We start from the raw sequence: 19,308 nt of genomic DNA, 5'->3' as shown, positions 1-19,308 counted from the left end.
ATTCCCTGACGTGATATGCACTGCGCGACACATTGGCGCGAACAAGCGATCGCCGTTTATTTCTCTAACAGTCAAATGTTTGCCACCAAAATTAGCAGAGGGGCGGCAAGTGCTCATTGAAGGCACTGACCTAAGCCGAAAGGTTTGGTGCCCGACAGTACCCTTTCGGAGACGACTGCGAAAAAGCGCCGGAAAATCCCATAACAAATCTCTCATCAACCTCACATTCCACTGCGCGGCGTCGGGTATTGTGGGACAGTTCCGGTGTATATACATAGCTTGCACATGACGTCACGCTTGGGAAAGATGGAGCCCCGCGCCATGCTGGTGGTTCACTGCTCTGCGCATACTAAGGCGTATGGGGGCCGGTCATGCGCTGACATTAGCTTTCGACATATGAACTTCAAAAAACGTCCCATACTTACGACGATGACGTCCAGCCAGTATACGTGCAAATTTTTCGGAGTCGGTGCGATTGCGCACGCAAGGTCTAGACGCGAAGGTTTGCCGTGTCGGCAAAACGAGCTTCCTACGCGGTTCAATATGCCGTAACCAACTGGAATTTCACATTTATTTGGCAAGCGGTTCTAGGAGCCGCAATGAAAAGTTCGTTTAAGCAGCGAAGTTTTCATTTCGCGGAGCACTGGTAAACAACGCAAGGGGCGACGGCTCGGGGAGCGTGCACTCGGGGACTGCCGCCAACCGACCGCCGCCCGTCCATGGCAAGCCCCGCCGATGCGCTCCTAGCGTGGAAACGGCGCGATGAAGCGAAAGGCATAGGGCATCCACATCACGCGAACGGGCAATGCAAAGGCTTGCACGAACATGGACAACGTTCGAAAAGTGCCGTCACTGGCGGTTGTGAAATGCGTCCAAAAAGTTCCAAACTCAGTCTTGTGCGGCCGCATCCCTTCTCTGCCACCTCCTCTTCCTTGACGGCTGCCCTGTCCCGGGGCACGGCGATAAAACAATCACCGGGATACGTAAAAGCCGAACGCGGCGCAATTTACTACGGCTCTCGTTGCAAATCGCCGCCAACATGGCGGTTGTCAGTGTTCGACGCCATCTGGTAACGTAGTGCACAGCTGTACGCGCTCGGGCCGGCTCGTACATTCCGAATATGGGCAATTCCTTCTCTCCCACTAAGTGTTGAATGCACAAAGACGACATAGCGAACACATCACAGAGCTGAAACCTACCCTTTATTATTATTATTATTATTATTAATATTATTATCCTCCGCTTTCTTTGGGTGCTGAAATCGGAAAATACAAAGCCAACGAAAACCGCTCCTCATTAGGCAGTTTTCGTAGACCGCGTTTCCCCCTCCGCTAAGTTCTCCGCAACCCGCTACGATGCCCGGAACTCTACAGTCAAGGCCATGGGCGCGCAGGCGCATTAGCGGCTTTTTCGTAGCGGAGGCCTAGCGGAGGGGGAAGCGCGGTCTACGAAAACTCCCTATTCATACTCCTTCACGATGGGAAACGTTGCGTATTACCGGAAAGACGAATTAGTGCATAAGCGCGTTTTCGTAATGCTCGAATGTAGTGATGTCTCGCTAATATAAACGCCTTCGTTATCACAATAATAATAATGATAATAATAATAATTTAAAAAATGGTTCATAATGCGAGACACCAGTGTTTACCCAGTTCGTCCCCGAAAAGGGTGTTGATATTAACCGGGGTATCTGTATTAACCGGGTCGAGACATGACCGTAAAACGCGGGAGTGGCCAGGCGTGAGATATTTAAAAGATCCATAAAACGGAACTAACTTAAAAGAACAGCCGCAATAAAAACAGGGGCTCGGTACTTTTTCTTTTCTCCTCAGTTGGTGGTTTCGTATAATTCCACTCATAAAGCGATTGCTCAGTACGTGTCTTTATTGTGAGTCCCCTTTTGTAAAACAGGAGCCTTGCAGTCCCTCTGCGTATGTTGACACAAAGCTGACAAAACACAAGCGGACCTGTTATTTTAATGTTTCCCACCTCTGGAATATTTCATTCTACAGTAAAACAAAAACAAAAAAATGCACAAAAAAGCTGCAAACACGCAGTTGTCCGCGTTCTGTCTGTTACAGTTGCCAGAAACGCGCCGACGTACGCAAAGTTCAGCCACCTTGTCCGCTACGCACCACCAATTCGCGGAGGCACTCGACGATGATGACATAACCTCGGCCTCGCACGTCCCAAGAGTGGCCATTTACGCCCGAGTTCTCCGCAAACAGACGGAGTCGAGCCTCGACTGCTATTGGACGGCGGAGTTCTTTCTCGCTCCCGAGGGCAACGACAGGTTTCGAGTAATGCCAGAAAGACACGGGACAACGTCTTTGCGCGAGTGCAAGCTTGTTACGTCCGGCAATCGTGTGCCGTGGTGTGTGTTTCTTCCGAATACAGGCGCGAGCTCGTAGCATTTTGTCACTACGGCGTTGCCTGCTGTCTTACGCATTTTCTTTAGCATCCCAGGTTCAATCCCCATCCCTGTCCGTTTCGATCTGGGTGAGCATCGTACCGGCGTGCGGTCGTGTATCACTACTGCGTGGTGCACGTTAAAGACCCCAGGTTAGCGGTTGTACCGCACTGGCTAAATTGCTCATCTACTCCAGACGCCCACTGAGGCAGACTAACTTCCGGCTGTATAAACATACACACAATTTGCCTTCGCTGTTCGTGTAAAGGGAAGCGCCGTCATTCACGGTGCCGCTTCAAAAAAGTCTCAAGAATTTCGAACTAGGTTAATTCCGGTTACATTCGGAGTATCGCCACCGTTTTCGACGTCAACATAAGATTTTGTTCTTATGTCGTACGGCACGGGTGGCATTTTGTCCACGCGGCAGCAACGATGTTTTGCACAGGTTCGGAGCACTGCTTCGAAAGTATTCGTCGGACCAAAGTACCGTTCGATAGCCGAAATGGTCTAGGCCCGAAGTCCTCGACTTGTATCAACACCAACTAGAATAATCAAAGCCCGTGCAGCGGCACTTCGACGTCATCACAGTGAGATAGGGGGCAGACACCGATTGGACAACGAGCACCGCGTCGGCGTTCGGCCGGGCGCCATTTCCCTGTGTGCCGACGTTACGTGGAGCGAGGCTGTCCACGGGCTTCGGGCATTTTAGGTAGTGTTGGTAATATACAACGCGGATGCCCTTATACCCGAAAAAGCGGCGACAAATCCCCACTCCGAGCTGAGTCGACGGTGTCGTCGGGTCTTCCGAATACTTCCGGAGACGGTGTCGCCGAAACTTCCGAATAATTCGTGCGAGAACCTTCATCTAGATCGAATCGGAGAGCAGCCCTAATGCAACTATGCTTAAAAAAAGAAAAAAAGAAAAGAGAAAAATTAGTATTGCATATCTTTAATAGATTTGTCTTCCAGCAAAATGTGACAGACGAAACTTCAAAAATTTGTCCCCCCCCCCCCCTCCCTCCCGCCCCCCCCCCCCCCCCCCCCCCAAAAAAAAAAAAAAAAAATAGAGCGGTCGTTAAGAACGTTAAATAGCAAACAAAAGAAACTTCGAGTTCGGATTTGTTCAAGGCGATCACGGGAAAAAGAAGAAATGAAAAGGATGAGACATGACGAAGAAAAAAAATTTGGACTACACCCACTTCAGAGCCTCAAACTCGACTTTTTGCGCCGACAAACTCCGTCCTTCGGGCGACTTCAGCACGTAGACGGACGAGTTCAGAGCACATTTTCCATCGTGGGGCCAACCGGAGTAAGACCCCAAAACTTTGGCGGCCAGACGCGATGGATGACGGGAGCGTCGAATGCGCCCCGTGCCAATGGAAGTCGACTGCGTGGACGGAGGAGCAGGCGTACTCGCGCGATGCGCCTGCCGCAGTTGTACTGCGGCACCTGGAACGCGTCTCTGAGTGGTGAAAAAATATTCCAAAAGCCGGGAATCACAATGATAAAAAAAACTGCTCCGACTTTACTCAACAAGATTAACATCCCTGCTTGTAGGTTTCACTGAAGATGTTTCCTGCATGGGAGACGAAACGTTTGATTAAATTGTTAATCTTGTTGAGTAAAGTCGGAGCAGTTTTTTTGATCGTCTCTGAGTGGTACGTGTAGCGAGCGCCCTCATTTCCGCCAATGCACCGAAAATGGTCCCAAAGTGGCAACAGATTTCGTCACAAAAGCCAAAGTGTCATGCTGTCGGATGCCGCGATCCTAACAGTTGTGCGTAAAGATAATGAAAAAGAAAGAAAAAGCACGAGACGACGCGAGGGTTGTTGTCAATGCGGTGTCCCAACTCCAGGCTGCCGACGCCTCCTTGAACCGTCAAGCTGGACAGCGACCCGCAGCAGAACAGGCGCCAGACGGGCACATTTACCACAGTTGTTGCCACGACACCGCCAGGATCGCGGCAGGCGACAGCACGCCACTTGGATGACGTCATCAGGCGGAAATCGATTCCAAAGACATTCTTGTTTTGTTTTGTCGGAGACGGCTTCTAGGTATCGTACCTTTACGTTCAAATTTCTGGACGTGTCTGAAACCACAGCGCCCACGATGTTAGCGCGATTGTCTGGCACCGTGACGACAGTATTCGTCCGCCCGTGCCGCGTGACACTTGATCACGTGTCAGCGGCTCCCGGGCGCCTTCGTTTTGTCGCGCAGAGGCCCGAAAGCGCCTTTCACAAAAGTTATGGCCCTGAAGTGAAAAATTTTAAAAATATTGATAAGGTGTTTATAGATTCTGGCAACCTCATTGCCGTGGTATGTTTTAACAAAACAGGACGACGAAAAGCGCTTTCTGCTTGTTCAGTTTCGCACGTCTGCGAAAGATAGTGACGACGGTAACATAATATAGGCAACACTAGGGAACTTTAGCGCATCGTTCCGACAACCCCGGCATCGCTACCCGATAAAGATACAATGCGCACGCAAAGTCGCCGGTGGACTATGGAATATCGTTATCGGAAAGATCTACCACCGAGCTCGACGTTCGTCCCAACACATGGCCTACAAAGTGTCTCCCCTTCCAACATGTGCGTCGGCTCGAACGCCAGGCTATGGGGCCTCAGCCATGCGGGAGGAACGGACTGTTCGTCTATGCTCGATGTCCCCCAGCCAGGTTACTGATCTGTGACATTTGACCGGTTCCTACCCGCCTAAGCCGCTCTCTTCCAGCGTCCTCTTTGTGACCTCGACCGTTTTAAAATCCCGTCCTTCCATCGTCAGCGGCGAAACCCTGGCTTTCGGGCCGTTTTCCCCTGCATTGTTTCCTTCGACAAATGGCTCGTGCGTTTGTCTTCACTTTCGTTGCCCTCTTTTCCGCGAAAGGATAGATCCTCTCGCGGATTGGGGTTGTCCGCGTGACAAATAGCACCACTGCACACTGATATTCTCACGGCACGCGCATTATTCAGCACGTTTCCTATGTACCGTTAACAATCGTTAGCAATTTTTTAGTTTTTTTTCTTTCTTTCTGCTAAGTGCTGTAACCAGACTTTAGGGCACCGTTAAAAGAATCTTGTGTTCTTTGCCTTAGCTTCGCACCTTTTTTTTAAATTAAAGAATGCAGATTTAGTAATTCGATACTCTTGCATTCGTCAATAGGTCTTTTACTATACGCCTCAAATGTACGACTGATATTTTCGACGAATAGGCAGAAGAAAAAATATTCATAACGCCACCGATTATTCGGCGGTTATAAACGTTTTACTCCAGATAAATTGGCGAATGTCACGAAAACGCTGCCCATGTCGAAAATGTGCGATCGGAACGGCTCAACGAATGAAAGAAATAGTTCTCATATCCTCACCACCATACGTTCCCTCGCTTTCGGAAACTTTTTAAAGTTTTTATTTTCTTGTGTTGGCGTCGTATTTACGTAGTACTAGCACCGATAAACATCCATTTGATGTTAGGAAAATGTAAGCAGATTTACTACTCCGTGCACTGTCAGAAACACGTGGCGGTGTAGCGTAGATTGGAGCAAACCCGTCACTCTCGCGCAGGCTGAGTGAGGCCGTGTTGCCTGTACACGCCGTGGTCGCTGGCAAGGTGACATAATTCTCGCGCATCCAAACTTAATTTATATTTAAGTAAGGCGGGGTTGCCTAGCCGATTTAAAGCCGGCAGACTGCTTCAGGATAACAACCGAAGCATGTACCACTTAGAAAAGAGGAAGCGCCAAATGCACACCAATGTAAACAAAACTTAATTTATATTTAAGTAAGGCGGGGTTGCCTAGCCGATTTAAAACCGGCAGACTGCTTCAGGATAACAACCGAAGCATGTACCACTTAGAAAAGAGGAAGCGTCAAATGCACACCAATGTAAACAAAATGTGAGCGAGTATGTTATAAAAAATAGTGCTTAAGTAGGTTCTCACACTCGAAAACAACCTAATTAATGTCAAGCACTACACGAGTTTTACCTATATAGTGCATACTTCACAACCAGGAATGCGGGACTTTCAACTAAAGCGTAAAACCGAACGTGGTTTGCACAAGACGCGACCTGATGACTTCGCTACAATCACCAGTATTGTTAGATGATGTCACGGTGTGAAAGATTGAGATTTGTAAAGGAAAAAGAAGGAAGTCGGGGGGGGGGGGGGGGGCGGGGGGGGGGGGGGGCAAAATTAAAAGCCGTTTTTGTTAAAGCCTGACGATAGCTTTGTTCAATTGACAGACAGCAACGTTATCAATCCAGTTGAACAGTACTCGTCAGACTTGTTTCGTTGTCTGCAATGCCGTTTAGAACTTCGAAGACAAGGTCCAAATAGGTCAATGACGTCTACTGCAAGCGATTTATTCGCGACAAGGTCACGTCGAAACAAAGTAAATAAGCATGTCTCATTGAAAAAAGAAAAAAAGAAAATCGGATACAAACAAGAGGCATGGCCACTACAGAAAAGCAAGATCGCAGCAGCATAGATAAGTTACGTCCGCGTGTCACGTAGGGCCAGTACTCCTCGGCAAGACCTCATCTAGATCAAAACTAGGGCAAGACGCCGAACGCGATAAACATAGCCCGATACGATGACTTGACTCAGCTAAGTAGCATAATGAGTCAGCGTTCCGAAGTATGTCTCGCGTTTGTTATCATCGACCAGCCCAGCATGAGTAACACGCTCCGATCGCGAGTCTTATTCTCCCGGAATTTTTCGCAACACTCGCCAGCAAATTGATTCGAACGACAAAACGCGTCCTTCAGAATCAAACGAAGCGGGAAACCGATGGTATCCGTGCAAGACTAACTGCGCCAATCCAGGCGCGGCTTAAAACAGCGTAGACGGTTAGCGATGCACGTGACTCTCTTGCGCCCAGCCCCACCGTGTGCAGACTAACTTAACATGTCTGATAACTGTCATTCTACGATCATTAGTTTTGTGGTCGAGGGAGGAGCGTAGCGCGCACATTTCAGTCGACAAGCGGGGTGCTACGCCTTTTTAGTACGGCCGAGGACCGGGGTGCATAAGGTTGCTCACCTGTCTGAAGCACAGAAGACAGCACGCATCCTAGCAACGCCAGTGCACAAGCGCCCAACACTCTCATGGTCTCCGAAGCCGCCTTAGCACCACACCTCAAAAACAACACCACAATCTCTTCTCCTCGAGGACCACGTAGTACGTATCCTGGGGGGTTGGACTGGACGGCTTGGCCCGCCGAAAACTCCGGCGCCGCTGGGGGCTTCTCAGCCTACGGCACCGCAGATCCGCCGAGTCCTCATGGCGCGTCGTCGCCGATGGTCATCCCGTCCACAAAGACACACGACAAGACACTCGGCAAAGAAGGCCTCCTGCGCTGCTGCTGCCGCCCGCCACAAGGCAACGTTGCAACCGCTTGGTCGCTTGGTCCCGCGCCGATGGCCGGGCCTGTAATTTCGAGGGAGCCTCTTCTTTGGCTTGGGTCACGTAGCGTAGACTCCGCCTTCCCGGCACTGGCTCGACTGGATGCCAGCAGGAGCTCGCTGGCCGCGGACCCTTTCCACCCTCCCTCCTTGCGGATCAAGATGCGCCTCCTCGCCCTGCGATGCCCTCTTTCTTTCTACCTGCGCAGCGCCGCCGGTGAACAAATGCAGCTTTTCCAAGTCGAGGAGACTTGAGGAGCAGTTCGAGGGGAGCGGATGTTAGCGGATGGCTGTTGCGGGGAAGCGGCGGATTCCGCGCGGTGAGAATGAGGGGGGAAACGCGGCCGCGTGGTGGCGCTCGCGAGGACGCCCTTGAAGCCCCCTGGAGGCTCGCGCCTGCGTTTCTTGGGGGGAGGTTGGCGAGGATGCGGATAGGGTGTATCCATGGGCCGTTCCGTAAATATGGCTTATATGAGAGAGAGAGAGAAAGAGAGAGAAAAAAAAAAGCTTTTGTAAAAGTAGCAAGCTGGTTTATTTGTCGGTGCGCGAAAAGAAAATACGCAAGCTGTCCGGACCCGCTAGGATGTAGTCGTACTTGTTAAATGGTCATTCCATCTCAAACGCCTCAAACGTTTCACTCGACCATTTCCAATAAAAAAAAAAAAAAGAAAAGGAAATTCATGGCTTCTTACTTTAGGATCTTTATCCTCTTCCTAAACTATTTTCGCCTAAAAAAAGAAAAAAAAAAACAGCACAAATATGGCGTGAGCGTGGTCTGAATTTCTAAAATGGGCGTAAAACAAGGCATCTTCAATAATTGAGTAAAAATCATATTTTATTCGAAACAGTTCACGAATTGTTTTATGAAATTCGAACAGCTTTGAGCTTGCTCTGTTGTTATAATTATGCGATTTTTTCGTTAAAACAATTTTTTTTTAATTCAGCCAAAATGCGCAAAAATAAGTTCATTTCTCTCTTTTTTTAAATTTTATTATGGCTTTGTGCCTCTCAATTCAAACTTTTTTGTTGGAAGCCCTGTAGATGTATTAAAAAAAATGTTTGAAGCTGTACAAGGAAGTACTTCACAGACAGAAACATTCTAAAGTTGTAAAAAATCCAGTCTTGCTGCCTAAACAGCCGTCTATTGTACCCTGAGGTGGCCCAAGTACGAATACGAACCATAACGAAGAAGCCGCTACTGCGCCTGCGCGCCGATGGCCTTGACTGCAGAGTTCCGGGCATCGTAGCGGGTTGCGTAGAGCGCTGTAGGACGGTGAAAATGACCTATAAAAACTACCTACTAAGGTGCTTTTCCCCGTGGCAGAACGTTCAAGTATCGAATCCCCTTCTGTAGTAACTGTGTTGTTATTCGGCCCTTTTTTGTATCTTTTTTGTATGGCAACACACTCAGTGGCGCCATCGATTAGACAGCCCCGGATCACTTACGGTTAACGTTTATCTCCTATTTTTTTATCCATCATTATTTTATCATAAGAGGGAATTAAGTCTGCAGTGCTATAAGTGGTCATTTCCAGAAGATATCGTGTATATTTAATTTCTCAAATACTGCGAAACCTGCAGTCTAGTTCAGAACCGTAAGTGGTTGGGGTCTTTTGCACACTGGCGCCACCACGTTTCAACTCGCGCAAGAAAGAGCGAATACATTGAATTAGCGACTATGCGACAACCCGCACTGCAGAATATGCGAGTGCAGCTTCATATTTCGTCATTAATCATATAGGAACGAACGGTTTGATTTCTAGCGCGTTCCAAATTCGGCGTTTTCCCGACATTTGCCAGAATTAAACTCGATAATGATGTCACACCGGTGCACACGGGTGCGCTCTGGTGACGCGGTGCTCTGGTGTCGTGTGCTCTAAAGTCCTTAGATCAGAGCTTCCTACAAGTAGCAACAAACTTTGAAGCGCCGACTGCGTGACGGTGCAGGTTTTACGAAGCGAATGGCGGCGCGCAGCAGAGGTCTGAACTTAATGACGCCATTTTGTTCTAGCGGAATATGCTTTGTCAATTGTATCGGTTGTCGTTACTTGTAAAAAAAGTATCAAGGGACTTTAGACGCTCTATAACGTTATACGGCCCACTATGGAACGTTTGGAAACATTTGGCTTTTGTTGCATTTACCGTAAGAAGAAAGGGACAAGTAAGTAATGCAAAGTTTCAGATGGCTTTCCTAATGCCACACTCCTTAGGACGCAAATACTGTCCTAGAAAACGCGTCCCGAAGACGCGAAGGAGGTGTGTGCTAAGGAATATGCGCCTCCTTGATAAGTTTTTGTACAAAATTTCCCATAATTTCCCCATTTTTCCTGAAGAAAAACAGATACTCTCGGAAGACCAGTATTTTTCAGCGATTCAAACTTCGCTAAATTTTTAAATCTCTAGACTGCTTCGTTGGATGCGTTCAGAGCAGGGACTCAGAGCGCAACCGAAACCGAAAACCGTGTAGGAACGAAATTTTTTTTCAGTAACCGTAACCGGAACGAAACCGTTATTTGAAATTTATGAACAACGTAACCGTAACCTTAAATTATTTGCTAATAACAGAAATTAAACAAAAATTAAAAATATTAGTTTTTCTCAAAAATTACTTTGAGGGGGGATCTTAAAATGCCGTGGCCATTTGACAGAGATGACCCTCAGTAATTACTGAGGGTCATCTCTGTCAAATGGCCACGCTGCAGCTAGGGATGTCACGAACCGCGGTTGACGTTTGAGTTCGACCAGGTTCGACTTTCTTTAACTTTTATTGAAAAGGTCGAGAAAGTTCGACTAGGGTTCGACTGTTAGGCGCATGCGCGACGGGCTGGCTCAGTTGGCTTTGGATTGGGGGGTGATGAGTCGACCAAATGAACGATGAGATTACGACAAAATGATCAAGTCAAACATTCTACTTTTGGTAAGGGAAGCACTGTTTGGTTGAATAAATTATGTTATTAACGTTTACGTTATTAGAATAATGTTCCGTTGATTGTAACTTTTTATAATACGAAACAACCTATTCCGTAAAAACATTTTCTCCAAACCTAGGCATGCTTGTATCAAAGTCTAGCAGCACTGTTCAAAAAGTCGATCCTTCTGGAACCTGGGTTAATGTTTGAAGGTTTGTCGAACCAGTCGAACGTTGAGGTTCGACGTAAAAATATGGCTCGACAAAAGTTCCTGACTTCCCTAGTTGAAACATGTCTGTAGGAGAAGCTCCGCCTCCAAACCCCGGAGAAAAATGGCGCGACTATATAAATGCACAAATTTTCTAGCGTCACAGAGTCATACAGCGAGAAACGTGCGCTTTTATAACCACGTGCATTTGCTTGGAAATAGCAAAAATGACATAGGTGTAACAGCGCAGAACAAAGAAGACAAGGGAAAGGAACGAACAACACAGGACATATTTTTACAGCTTTCTGTGCTGTTCGTTTCGCTCCTTAGTCTTCATTGTTTTGCGCTGTTGCATTTACATTATGTTTGACTTTCACCAACTAGCCCAGCTCTCCATTTTATAACTTCATTATACTCAGCAGTATTTAACTAGTGGAGGGCTATAGTTCTGCGCCTTCCTTTAGTGTGAGTGATGTTTCTTCTGCATATCTTAGGTTGCCACAAACTGCAGCGACGAGGAGGCCTGCGAATGGTTCTTCCAGCACCAAGTGGAAACATTCTGATGGTTGTTTACAAATGCTGCCGAACCACAAAGTAACGATGGTTATTTTATTTCTTTATATTTTATATAGAATGCGATGATCCCCGAGTAGCGAAGGTAAAATGTATGCGGGGGTATCAAACTTTATAACACAAATATATGTGGTGAAGAAGTGTTGGAGCTAGAAACGTGTGCAACTTTTGACCAATGAAAAGTACTAAGACGTTTTCGAGTTCTTGTTATTGTGGACGTCCCGTTGTTGGATATCTGTGACTACTTGAAACCGTTTTTCATAAAACGGCTGTCTAGCATTGGAATAAAACAATTTATAGAAAAACGAAAAAAAAACCCGGTTTTTAGGAACGTGTAATTGGTAACCGAAGCCGTAAAAATTAAAACTGTTAAAAAACCGAAACGAAAAGGATATTAATAGGAAACGGTAATCGTAACCGTAACCGAATTGTTGTATTTTTCGGTTTGAGTCCATGGTTCAGACTAACTGAAAAGACAGCAACAATAGCCACCGGGACAAGTGATCACCGCACACAAGCTACTAGTCACGAGTAATGTTGGATATCTACGTATAGCGGCCTCCAAGGCTCAAGTCGTATACCGAGCTGCCTGTCGTTTCTGCCGTTTTGGTTGTTGTGTTCGCCACCAATTGACCGAACCAGACCTAAACTTTGACAACGATAATTCGACACCCACACAACGGAAGATGTTTTTATATTCAGGCAAACAGAAGTTGAGAACATTTTTTTTTTCGACTCGTATTTGAGGCCACTGAAATTATATTTTATTCAGTTGTCCTGCACAAAAAATATACAAAAAAAATTTGAGCTTGTTCATTACCTAAAGATGCGGAACCGCCTTCCCGCACCCTCAGGGTCTGAGTCGTTTCATTTAAAATTGTGATAACCAATCAATTTTGTTAATCCTTGACCGCTCATGTTTTTACCGAACTCCTGTACTAGACCTGTTTATATCGTCCTTTTTTTCCCCTCTGTGCCTCCTGGCTCTAAGGATATTGAAATAAATAAAAAAAAAAAAACATACTTAATGAAGAAGAAAAAAAAAACTAAATTAAATTTGTTTTCCGCATTCTTTGAATGTCGAGCAATGCGCTCTTTTATTCTTGGTTCCATTAGGTATACTTCTGACAGAAGTGTCATGTATGGTCACAGATATGGCCTTTCTGTACGGGTACCCGAACCGCCTTCCCACAAAACGTCCATTGGCATAGAACAGCACGTCTCTGCTGCAGATCGAATGACATGCACCCGGCGAGGGAACCAAACTGGTGAGTGAGGCCTTGCTTTACCGCCCTCTCCCGATGGCGCAAGGACTTTGAGAAGCGGCCCGCGGGCAGGAGCGAAGGAACTCTTGAGACCAGGGATGCTTCCAGAGATTCGCCTCTTCTCTCGGGGCGCTCGTTTTTACCGTCATCCTTACTTTTTATCTTTTATTGTTCTCGTTTATTTCGACTCAGAGGAGGGGCTTCTAGGCCTCCGGACATTAATGCCGCCAAGCCCCTCGTTGCAATTACCCGTTGTTGTTGTTGTTGTTGTTGTTGTTGTTGCTGTTTCTTGTGGCCCTTGTCTTTGGTCAACGTTCGCTTTTTTTTCTTTCTTCGCTGTCCTGTCCTTATTATTACCGCGCAAGAGTGATGTGCCGGAGAGACGGGTCTTTGGCATCGCGTGTGCGCTCTTTCAATGACTACTTCCCCGTCTGGAGAGGAGGATGCTGCTCGAAATTTAGCCCCGGAGGTGGGTCGTCCTTCGTGTCGTGCGCTCCGATAAAGCGGACTTCGAGGAAACCGTTTATGTAATAGGGGCCATAGCATGATGCTGGCTTTGGATTTTTTCTTGGAAATTCAATCAGTGCGACCTGCAGGAAGCCCCACAGCCGCGGAAGTGGGAGGATGATACCAATCATGCGTGCATCGCTTGGGTATTATTGTTCCGGGAGCCTGTATCTATACCAGTGAGTTCCAGAATAGCGCACCAAAGCAGACGCAAGCGCTTTACGATGTATACGCTCAAGAATACCGTGCTAGCCACTGCGCGTCCACCACTGTGCATCTTCTTAGGTAAACGTGCACGATACGGTACGCTATTTTCCTAGTTTTAGCGCGCGTACCTGAAGGCCTTCTTTGGTGCCACTCTCGTTGCTCTACGTGCGTATATATGCGTGCCGTTTGCGTTTCTGTGCACTGAAGCCGCTGTCACAGTGCTCTTAACATCATACAAAAGAAGGGGTGTTGACTGCAGACACGATGACAAAATTATCCGCGGGCACATATCAAGCAAGTTCGAAGCACGACTGTTTCATACATATATGTGTGCTACGGTCATGTCGATCTGCAGTCAGTTTCTGTGTGACCGATACAACCGTCCTACAAGGAACAAACAGGCCTCAGACAGTAGGGAGCTTTAGGGAACAGTTTTTGCACATCCGATACCTTACTAAGGGGCCGTCCGGTACGAACTGCGCATGCTCTGCCACAGAAGTCTCGTTTGCTGACGTCATGTCAGCAAAGGATTTACCATCGATGGAAATAAGAGGAATGTAAGAACTTTATTTTTGACGGTGTTGGCAGTGTGACTTTGAGAGCGCAATGTTTTCAAGTTTACACCATGCGAATTACAAACGCCATCGAACTTGTTGTTCGCAAGGTAATGACGTCCCGAACCATAGGAACCATAGGAGAACCATGGGGAACCATAGGAGGGCGCCACCAAAACATCTCGCCGCTAATAGGGCTTGTCGCGATGAGACTTTTTAAGCCGCGCTCACACTGCGGCTACATCGTACATAAAACAGCCTGCAGAAGGGGAGTTTAAGGAAACCGTTTTTGCACACCCGACATGGTACGATGGGCCCACCTGTACGAATTGTGCATGTGAGAGTGCATGGATGCATGTGACAGGTATCGCCCATATAAGTCAGAGCAACTATAGAGTAACTGTTTACGCCCCGTTCACACCAGTTACGTGGAGCCCTCGCGCAATGCAACTACATCGCATCGCAAAAAAAAAAAAAAAAAAGTTAGATGGTTACATTGGCTCGCGCTATAAAAGAGTTGTTTCTCGGAAACTCACACTCCGAACGCCGCTCCGCGATAGATCGTATCGCAAGAAAGTCGGATCAGCTAGCGACTCCTCGAAACATGTTCACAGCGGGTGCTTTGCTCGCTTTACGAAGCCACGAACACACGTGTGCTGGGCTGTGGAGATCAGCCACTGGGCTGTGGATATATAAACAACGGAAAGGTGGCGGCCGTGCGTGGAAGGTAAAAGAAACGAAATAAATCGGTGCACGTTTATTTTTACATGGGAACTCTTAAGGGCTGGTTTCCTCAGGATCGTGTCCCCCGCAAAGAAATGAAGACACCGAACTCTGGACACCTACCGCCATCTATGAGCGACGGCGGTAAGCCATGTATCTGGTTGCCGCCGTCGCTCATAGATGGCGGCAGCATTTCGACTCTGGCTTGCCGACTTGCGGCCGGCCGTTACTTTCTATTGTAAGCTCCACTGGTCTGCCTTCTTCACCAGAGTGGAAAGGCTGAAAGTTTTTTTTATCTTCTAATTGTGTGGAAAAACCGGCGATAAAAAAGCGAGTATTGGGAACGAGGTGGGCGGAGGGGAGCAAGCGTCGCCCCTCTTAGGAAAGGCCCTGGGTGACATCACGCAGGGCAGGGGAAACGTCGCCGAACACGAGGAAACCGCGGACGATAATCGAGAACGCACGGGGGTTGGCCAATAGGTTTGCCCACTAACAACTGATTCAGCGATGCGGTTTTACGATGGACCTCGTATTACATGGCAATTTGCAAGCTTGCCGTACGTGCCTGAGGTCGGATGTCGGTTGTCGCTGTTTCTCTCTCAAATGTGACTAGGACTTTACCTCATTTGGTTAGGCACACGCGCAGCTATTACGAATGGGAATGAGCATAAGCTATTGTCAAATAATTAAAATGTAAACAGATGGTGAACATGGCTTGCTCATGGCATCATCGCATCATGCTGGTTGGCACTCCTACTTGTCATTGCCGAGAAAAAATATTTCGGTGGTATGAGATGTCCGCGGCGGCTGAGCCAACACCGGTTCAAAGAGACGAGAAGAAATCAACAGCACGTTAGTGCATCCCATAGATAAACAGAAACACGCCGTGCCCCAATTGCAGACGAACTTGTACACAGTATTTAGTGTGTTCCTTAAGAGCACATCTGTCGCGTGCCACCTACGCCTCGTTTCACCTTAGAATGGACCGCGAGGTACACGACGAGCCATGGGAGCTAGTCCAATGCAGTGTGAGTCTAGTGTGACCTTGGCGCAGCTCAGCAAGGCAGCCGAGTTCTGGTTTTCATACCAGAACCTCTGGAACCATGATTTGTAAAGGGGTGGACTGGCTAAGAGTTGGCAATCGCTCTCGTCAAAAAAGGACACTCTCATCGATTTTAATCATTTCTTGTGCGTTGCAGAGCTCTCATAAACGCCATATGGATTACCTGCGTAGCATGGGTACGTACATTTTTTTTTAAAGTGAGTTCTTTTTATTTCGACATGACTGTACGCAAACAGTTAGAGCAGTTTTTGGGAGCGACGTTATGCCCGTCCAATCTTTCGTCTGTCAAGTGTCACGTCAGCATCGAGTGGTGATTGTCTAGTGGTCCAGCGGTTTATATATAATCGGTTGTAAAATATTTTTCCCGAAGTGGTCACCAAGACGCAGCCCAACAGTGCGGTTCCGCTCCCAGTGTGAACAGGTATTTACGTGGCTCTTGCCGACACTCTTCAACTCTCGTATAGTTCAAACGTATCTTCCCAGATGTCGGATCCCTCCCGCACTCCCGAAGCCACGAAAAACGCCTCGGCGATTTGTTTTTATCTGCGGCGCTTCGTATAGAGCTGTGCGGGCCATCTCCTTTTAGCAACGATGGTGGTTGTGTAGACTTCGTGGTGATCGAGTCGACCAAGGCGGTTATCCCCTCGTCAGCAGAGCTGAAGGTATTGGGGCCCATTTAAATCGATATTTCGTAGCGTCGACATTACATCGCGTGGACACAATCCCCAAACCACGGTCGTACCCCGAACAACCCCAAAATATCGTTGCTGGAAAGGCGGCCCGAAACTGAAACCAATGGTGGCAAACTCTGCAGTGACGTTTTTCACCGAGGCACCTCTGTATACATACTGGTTCAGACCTAAAGTAATTTCTACGAGTGAGCGCACTTCCGGTTGTGGCGCTGCTATTACTGACCCGACGCCGTCACGGCATTATTTCATCAATCGAAGCTTCGCAGACATCCCACCAGGTGGTTTTTGTATATCGTTTTATTCGGTTTAAAATACGTTTTCTCTTGTTTTCCTACCAAATATCGGCATTGGTAAGGTATCACGCTTCAAACCCCTTCATGTTGGAGCAAAGAGTCGAGCTCTGAAATTTGGTTTCGCAATCACCATACATCGTACAAAAGACACGGAGTTCTCCGCAGACACGGTGACAGGAATATCTGCGGTCTCGCCCCATTCACGTTTGAAGGAAGTTTGTTTCATACGTACATACGTATGCTCGGAACATGTCTACAGAGTTTTAGTATGACCAATGTGAGAGGACCGTCTACTGATCTCTATGACAAATGCTGGATCGTGTTTGCCCACTCCGCGAATGCCGCCACTGGCGGCCGTCTGTTTGGTAGAGTTATATTACCTCTAGCCAAGGTACAGCTGCTGCAGCCACTATCATCCATCCATGGCAGACAGCGTTGTGGCAGTTGGGGTCAACGTTATTAGAACCAACTCAGTTCTGGCACTCCGCTCCGGAGGGGGGTCCCTTTGCGTGGCGCCTGTTAGAGGGCGCGCGCTCCGCATTAATACTCGCTATCGTCATCATTGACGGCGCGCTTGTGTCCGTTGCCATAGAGATCGTACATGGCCGTTGCATTTGGCGTGCTGAGCCATAGAAATCATTACTGAGCTTACGGATGTTCGTGACGCTTTTTCTGACAGTAGCAGACGACTTCCTAATTGTTTCTGCTGCAGTTGGTAGCCATCGGCACATCTACTATTACAGTATGTACAAACTTGCCCTGATTGTAGCCACCGGATTGTGGCGCCGACGAATTTGGGTTGTTCGAAACGCTTCGCGCTGTCAGCACAGCTAAGGCAGCAGCCTTTTACAATAATGCATAGCGTATGCCAAAACGGTCGTAGCGCTTTTCATGCTCAAATTGTAATTTTTACTGGCGAAAGGGAAAAAAAATGGACCAAAAACCATGCTGAACCTCGAAAGGAGTCGGGACTCGCAAGCAGCCGCGGAGCAGTAGCAGACGAAAACGCGTGGAATAATGCGCCGGCAGCGCCACCTAGCTGCAAAAAAATTGGACACGGTTTCGGACCCCCTCCAATGTACAGCGTCTATGGGAAGTTCCATAACTGAGTTGATCTAGCAACGGTGGTTGGGGTGGCAGACTGCCATAAAAATAGCGCAGGTGATATTTCGTGCTTGATTGAAATTCTTTGACGAAACATATTTTTGAAACCCGGCGTGAACGGTAGCACGATCTTTGAGGACCCGGTAAAAGTTTCACGAAATCGCAGCGCTGGGGAAAAGAAGCACAGCACGCATTGAAAGTCGCATCGAAAGAAACATCGAAAGCAGACGCCGGTACGGAGTCTGCTTTCGATGCGAGCTGCCCTGCTTTCCCCCGGTGCTGCGCTTTCGTAGAACTTTCGCCGGGTCCTCAAAGATGAAGCTACCGTTTACGCCGGGTTTCAAGAATCTGCTTCGTCGAACAACTTCAATCAAGCACGAAATATCACCCACGGTACAGTGCACTAGATCCACGGCTATTTTGTGGCAGCCTGCCGCTATAGCGCTGTCCGCCATATTACCCCCCCCCCTCCCTATGATGGTTAGAGATAATATAACTCTACCAAAAGATGGCCGATCGTGGCCGTATTCCCGTCCATAGGCGGAGCTGGTCAAACGCGATCCAGTAAATAGATAGAGATCAGTGGGACCGTCATACAAGGAGGTTATAAGTACTAGGAGGGAGCACATTGCAATATTGGTGAAGCCTAGTCATAAAAAGTTTAAACGATGTTGTGGCCGACGTGACCGGAGATCTCTCTGACAATTGGTGCGCGTGACATGTCACGTATGAGAGGGATGGTTGAATGTAGAAGGATTCCTTGCAGGCTTGCGCGCTCTCCGTCCGGTAGGTTTTACCAGATCGAAGGCTAGACGAAGGCTAGCTACGGTCACGTGATGTGGTCACGTAGCCTGATAAGTGAGGGGGTGGGGGGGGGGGGGGTAAGGAAGAAAATGAGAAAGTGGAGAGGCGTCAAGGGAGCATGGCTTGTGGAGGCTACGCGGCTGACGTCATGCCCTCCTACACTTCTATCCTCCTTGCCGTCATACAAGGAAGAAAGGAGGGATGGATGGATGTTAATGGATATAGCCTTTGTAACGGGCTGTAGCTTGCGCTACCTAGCCAAAGACAAAAAAGGCAAACATATGGTTCCTGCCGCGCTTCTAATCCAATTTTCTCCCCCCAAATATCACCAGGCTCGCCTCAGACAGTCCCCGCAGACTGTCTTTTTTGTACGATGTATGTTAGCAGTGTGATCGCGGCTTTAGGTAAAACGGAGTCTAGCGCGTACGTGAATGAAGGCGAAGTCATACAGCGGCAGGGGCGGATTTACGGGTCAGGCTTGGCGGAAGGGGTTGCAACAAGATGTCACGTCACGAACAAATGTTACGTCACGGACCAGTGGCGTCACTAGGGTCAGCGCCACCCGGGGCGGTAGCCCGCCGCGACATACCCCCCCC

At 48.1% G+C, this 19,308-nt stretch overlaps 1 protein-coding gene across 1 annotated transcript in view; it reads right to left on the bottom strand.

The window, feature by feature from the left end:
* LOC120836739 (tyrosine kinase receptor Cad96Ca) overlaps positions 1-7,911 on the bottom strand; it is a 105,536-nt gene extending 97,625 nt beyond the window's left edge. Inside the window, exon 1 of the mRNA XM_040205775.3 lies at positions 7,449-7,911. Coding sequence (XP_040061709.1) covers positions 7,449-7,515 — 67 coding nt within the window. The 5' untranslated portion in view covers positions 7,516-7,911. The remainder of the gene's footprint in view (positions 1-7,448) is intronic.
* Between the last annotated feature and the right edge of the window lie 11,397 nt (positions 7,912-19,308).

Source organism: Ixodes scapularis, unplaced genomic scaffold, assembly GCF_016920785.2.
Source record: "Ixodes scapularis isolate PalLabHiFi unplaced genomic scaffold, ASM1692078v2 PGA_scaffold3__209_contigs__length_174095766, whole genome shotgun sequence".
NCBI classification, from domain to species: Eukaryota; Metazoa; Arthropoda; class Arachnida; order Ixodida; family Ixodidae; genus Ixodes; species Ixodes scapularis.
Note: the sequence above shows the minus strand (reverse complement) of the source record. Positions and strands in the feature narration are given on the sequence as shown.